Source organism: Charadrius vociferus, unplaced genomic scaffold (genome assembly GCF_000708025.1).
Source record: "Charadrius vociferus isolate BGI_N301 unplaced genomic scaffold, ASM70802v2 scaffold1339, whole genome shotgun sequence".
Taxonomy (NCBI): domain Eukaryota; kingdom Metazoa; phylum Chordata; class Aves; order Charadriiformes; family Charadriidae; genus Charadrius; species Charadrius vociferus.
This window is the reverse complement of record NW_009650216.1, coordinates 27,258-32,909: the sequence shown is the minus strand read 5'-3', so window position 1 is coordinate 32,909 and position 5,652 is coordinate 27,258. Positions and strand designations below refer to the sequence as shown.

Here is a 5,652-nt window from a genome sequence, read left to right as displayed (position 1 = left end):
GCAGCCGCTCTTCTTCGACTCTGTCTGCAGAGGAGGGGGGAAAAGCCGCTTTCCGTGGAGGCATCCGTGCGGAGTGGAAGCACGGAGCAACCGGCACATTAAACGTCACCTTCCAGACCCCTGCGAGCCCCAGGACACATCCTACGCTCCCACCAGGACTTGTGGAAAGTCAAACCCAACCCAACGAGCTAATTAAACCTAACAACGAGCTAATTAAACCCAACAATGAGCTAATTAAACCCAACAAGCCCCAGGACACATCCTACACTCCCATCAGCACCAGGACTTGTGTAAAGTCCATCCCAAACCCAATGAGGTAATTAAAAGTGCAAGCTAAATTAGGGTGGGATATCTATTGCCCCCCCCCCTTTTTCCCCCCAGTGAGAGCTTACCCCCGTCCCACCACATCCCAGCCACAACCCTCGCGAGGAGGCGACGAGACCGTCACTCACCTCATCCAGCTTGGTCTGGTGACACGGGAAGGAGAAGGTGAACCCAAGGGGGAGTTTCTTGTCTTTGATTTTCAGCTTCTCCATGAAGTTGGCCAAGCACTCAGCGATGTGGTCGAAGAGCTGGAAAAAAAGGTAACGAGTGACTCCTGCCCCGACCGAGCCGATGCACCACAGCACTCCTGCCTGCTTGAGGGACCGGTGGTCTGTCACCCACGTGACACCTCCATGGTCCTCACCCATCATGGTGTCAGGGATTAGTAGCTCCAGGCCAAGGAAGGCAAGGAGCTCCCCAGATCCTGCTGGGCAAGGCAGGGACAGGATGCTGCTCCAACCCCGTCACATGGCTCAGGGTCTTGGGGTGACACCAGCCCTGCCCTCAGACAGGAGAGGTGTCCCAAGATGGGTGGTTTCGCCCCATGAGGGGGGTTGGGGAGAGTGGGGATGGAGAGGGGTGAACCCACCTGCACCCCACTGCCTCGCATGAGTTCCTCGGGGATGGCGTAGATCTGATTCTCCATTTCGACCTTCTGCAGGCCGTTGTCGGACACCTTCACCCTCAGCACACGGAAATTGGTGCCACCGAGGTCCAGCGCCAAGAAGTCCCCATCCTCTGTGGGAGCCCAGACAAGAACAACCGTTAACTTGGAGGGTCCCTTTCTGCAGCATCAGTGCCGGCGCCAGACAGCCCCGGAGCGGGCGAGGAAGTACCCAGCCACCTCAAAATATGAGGGTGAGGTATTATTTTGTAATATTTTCTTATTTTATTTATTATTATGACCTTTTATATTTTTTTTTTTTTGGTATTTTATCAGAGCTGTGGCTGTATTTCCTGCCCTTCCTCTGCACCCCTGGTACCCCATAGCTGATGGGGGATCAAAGCAACATCTTTGAGACGTAGCCTGATGCTCTGGGTAGGGTGTGCGGAGGCTGAGCTGGAAGGATATCTGCTGGCCGGAGGACAGCTCCCACCGGCCCCATCCACACAAGCCCATGCCCAAACCGACGGCGCTCCCGGGGAAGGAGAGCTCCAGCCTCAGGCTCTATAAGAAGACGGGCAGAGCTATTCCTGACTCTATTGACACAGGATGCTTGTGAAACCTCTGAAATCACCAACCCAAGCGGTTAGAACAATGCTAGCAAGATATCGAAGCAGTAGAGTTTGGCTAAACGTCTAAAATACAGAAGAAAAAAAAAAAAACAAACACCCCCGCGTGTTCCGGCTTGGCTGCCGCAGTCCAGGACAACCACCCCTTGCCCTGCCCCAGGAATCCCACGCGTTCCTGGCATGTGGCTTCTCGCCGAAGGCGAAATTGAAAGGTGTTAGCGGGAAAGCAGGGAGGGGAAAAAAAAAAAAAAAAGAAGGAAAAAAAAATTCCAAAAGTCCTTCTGGGACTCGTTGCTGCCTTCTCCGGGCAGCAGTGGGAAGTGGAATATTGGCCGAGAGGAGCCCCCGGGGTCCCGCTGCCCCCGAGACCCGAAGGTTTCCCCTCCTGCTCGTTTTGTGTTGTACCCGGCACCAAGGCAGCTAGCTGAATTTCGGCCCAGCTGAGACCCGGGATGCGGGAAAAGCGCCAAGCTGGCTGTTTTAAATACCTAGCGGTGCGGGGAGAGAGAGAGGCATGGGGGGAAAGCCCTCTATCAGCACTGTTTGATTTCTGAATGCATTAAATGTGCTGTGCTGGCTCCCCCGGGCAGATTACAGCGCCCCGGGGGCCGCATTGTGCCCGCCGCTGCTTTTTACAAAGGGGCTACAGTTGAAACAAAAAGTGTGGTTTATTAGTATTCAAATGACACCAGGCCGGCCAGCATCTCCAGTGACTCCAGCTGAAAAGGCAAGCTCGCCCGTCCAAGCCTGCGGGGCGTCCATCTGTCCTGGCATCTTTCCTGGGGCTGACCCTCCGAGGACCCAGGGCGAGGGAACCGCGGATGGTGACGGACTCAGACTCGGCGCCCGGCCTGAGAGCAGCTTTATAAAGTCCCTCAGCTGCTGAAAAGGTCTATTAAAGGCAGCCCGCGTGCTCCAGGGGAAAAAAGAGGAGGAATACAAGGGGCTCGGAGATCCATGGATGCCCACGAGCCAGCAATGTGCCCTGGTGGCCAAGAAGGCCAACGGCATCCTGGGGGGCATCGAGAAGAGCGTGGCCAGCAGGTGGAGGGAGGTCGTCCTCCCCCTCTGCTCTGCCCTGGGGAGGCCACATCTGGAGTACTGTGTCCAGTTCGGGGCTCCCCGGGTCAAGAAGGACTGGGAACTGCTTTGAGCACTAGATCGGAGCAAACTCTGCTAATTCCCTAGGAAGGCTTCTTTCCCCCAGCACGGACGTCGCGCTCGCAGCCCAGTCCCAGTTTGAGCCACCCGTCAGGGCTGCAGCCCCCTCCCCTCCTTCCACGGGGCCACCAGCCCTCCCGCGGGCAACCTCTGCTCCAGAGCAGGTGACACCCAGTCCTGGGTGGGTGTCCTCCACCAGGGGCATTTCATTTCTGCCCAGAGAGGTGGAGCCATCCCAAACCCGCCTGGACGCCGTCCTGTGCCACTGCTGGAGGTGCCCCTGCTCTGGCGGGGGGTGGGATGGGGGAGCTCCAGAGGGACCTTCCCACCCCCACCACTCTGGGATTCTGCGATTCTCTCCTGAGCAGCGTTCGCCAGCCTTCCCGCTCGGCATGGAGGATGGGGGGAGCGCTGGGGGGTCAGTGCATCGCTCCAGGGGGGTCAGTTTATCACCTCAGGGGTGGTGCTGGTGAGGTGGGCACCCATCTGTCGGTGGTGCCAGCCCATGCCGAGCCCCCCCGCGCAGGCTGCGGTGCCCTGGCTGCCTTCCCGGCGGTTAAGGTTACACCCCAAGACCAACCGGCGGGTGGGATGAGGAGATGCTGAGGCAGTTAAACTGTTATTTTAACCAAAGCTGAAGTTCAGCCAAGTCCCTGCGCAGGTTCTGGCCAACCCTCACTTTGTCTCTGGAGCAACACCCGCACGCCCTGCGAGAGCCGTTAACCCCGAACCACACAGCACCCCAAACCTGGACCCCATCAAAGCTTCATAATTCATCGAGTAACACCCTGGGCATAGCTCTGAGCGAGGCACCGTAGCCAAGAGATGTCCAAGGCGGCGCTGGAGAACGGCACGGGAGCCAGCAGAGCACCAGGAGTGCCCGAGCTCATCCGTTGGGGCAGTCAAACCCCGGATATTTATTTCTCCTCCTCGCCTCGCGCCCGCGTTGACCCTTTGCAGGGATGAGGTTTAAACCAGTTTGGCAGCTCGTTCTGCAGCCTGTCTGCCAGCCACGGGGCATGCCTTGGCCATGTCCCTATACGCGGATGCCGAAAAATGCACCAGGAAAACACCTCAGCGAAGTTCCTCGCCGTCCTGATGTCACCGGTGAGGCCACCGTGGGGATTTGGCCTCAGCCGCGGATGGGCAGAGCTGGAGGTGATGTCTGGTTTGGCACCGCTGGCATTGTCTTCTGCCCCAAACTGGGGTCAAGCCGTACTCCTGCTGCCCTTGCCAGCGGCACTGATGCCATTCCGCTTGCTAGCAGAGCGTGAAAAATACCTCAGGGGGCTGATAAATATTTCCAGGGCTAAGGATGCTGGAGCCAAGAGGGTCACAGGTTGCTCAGCCCCTTGGAGACAACCCAGGAGGAACAGACATCACCCCAAGAAAAAGGCCAAGGAGCCGGGGACAAGGTTGTCCTCCCGTCATGCCCAGACCTCCACAAGCCTGTTTTTTTGGCCAAACCATCTCTGCGAGGCTCATGGCCCATGAAACCGTACCTAACCAGCTTTCCCTTCACCCGCCGCTCACTGACCCTCGCCACAAAGCAGCAGCAGGACCCAACCTGACAACCAAAAATCCCCCTTTAAAGCTGCTCAACAGCCGCGGGAGAGGTAAAAGTGGTTGCAGTGGCAACTCCTGAAGTCGAGGGGTGGAATTCCTGGGCAGACCAGCTTTCCAGGAGGAAAAAGGCAGCAAAAATCTCCCTTGGAAAATTCCCAGGCTGAAGTAATATGGGTGCGCGATGGGCTCCGCTGGCCGACACCGCGTCTGGGTCCTCCCTTCGATTAGGGCTCCCTCGTTAACGTGATAAGGTAGAGGCTGCGATGCTGAGCTCACAAACCAAACAGCCGGGGCAAACACGGTGCTCTGATTCAAGGGGCTGTTTGCGCTCAGCAAACCACGGAAGGGAGAGCCTTTAGCGCCTTGAAAAAATGCCTGTGCTCCCTGGAAGAAAGCACGGGGCGAAGCGGGCAGAGGGGCTCTGCCGCCCCTAGAAATAGAGCCGGGGATGGGGAACCAGAGCGGCGTATGCAGGATCATAGAATCACAGACTGGTTTGGGTTGGAAGGGACCTTGAAGACCATCCAGTGCCACCCCCTGCCCTGGGCAGGGCCACCTCCCCCCAGCCCAGGTTGCTCCAAGCCCCGTCCAACCTGGCCTTGAACACCTCCAGGGATGGGGCAGCCACAGCTTCTCGGGGCAACCTGCCCCAGGGGATCACCGCCCTCAGAGTGAAAATTTTCTTCCTAATGTTTGATCTAAACCTGTCCTCTTCCAGTTTAAAGCCATCATCCCCCAGCACCTCGGGGGTCGGTCACCCCAGACCTCCCACCTCAAATCTCAAGGCTTCCAACTGACTGCTATCCCATTTTGTTGGAATCCTCAGTCAAATCAGCTGAATAAAAAAAAATAAAAATAAATAACTAAGAGGAAAAAGCTGGAGCAGGTGAAGGCTCCACTCCCCAGGGAGATGCAGGATGAGGTGCAGGCGCAGACCCCGGTGCTTTCCGCTCCATCCCCATCTGCGGACGCCCTTGCCAGCCCTCCCCTGCCTCCGCTCAGCCAGTTGAGAGGATTCGAGCAGAAGAGGGAAGAGAAAAGCCCCGGTGCTTGCATCAGCATCTCCACCGAATTAGCGCCGGAGAGCAGCAAAGGGGCTTATGATGTATTGGGTGTGAAATACTGGGTTTGCAGCAACAAAGGATCCGGCATTAACCTGGTGGCTTGGTTTGGACAGAATTGGGTCCAGCAAAGAGCAACTCACACCGACCACAGCGAGAGTCATCCGGCAGCGATTCCCCACTGCGATTCCTCACCGGGCAGTGCAGTAAATCGCTGGGTAAAGGGCATGAAAACAGCATTTTCTTTAAAGCCTTTCAAGACCGTGGGCCAAGCGAGCTGGTTTTCTTGCAGAAGCAGATGGTTATC

At 57.2% G+C, this 5,652-nt stretch overlaps 1 protein-coding gene across 1 annotated transcript in view; it reads right to left on the bottom strand.

The window, feature by feature from the left end:
* HK2 (hexokinase 2) overlaps window positions 1-5,652 on the bottom strand; it is an 18,022-nt gene that overhangs the window by 8,925 nt on the left and 3,445 nt on the right. Inside the window, exons 2-3 of the mRNA XM_009892968.1 lie at window positions 914-1,062; window positions 453-572 (exon numbers count right to left, since the gene is read on the bottom strand). Of these exons, the coding sequence (XP_009891270.1) occupies window positions 453-572; window positions 914-1,062 (269 nt within the window). The remainder of the gene's footprint in view (window positions 1-452; window positions 573-913; window positions 1,063-5,652) is intronic.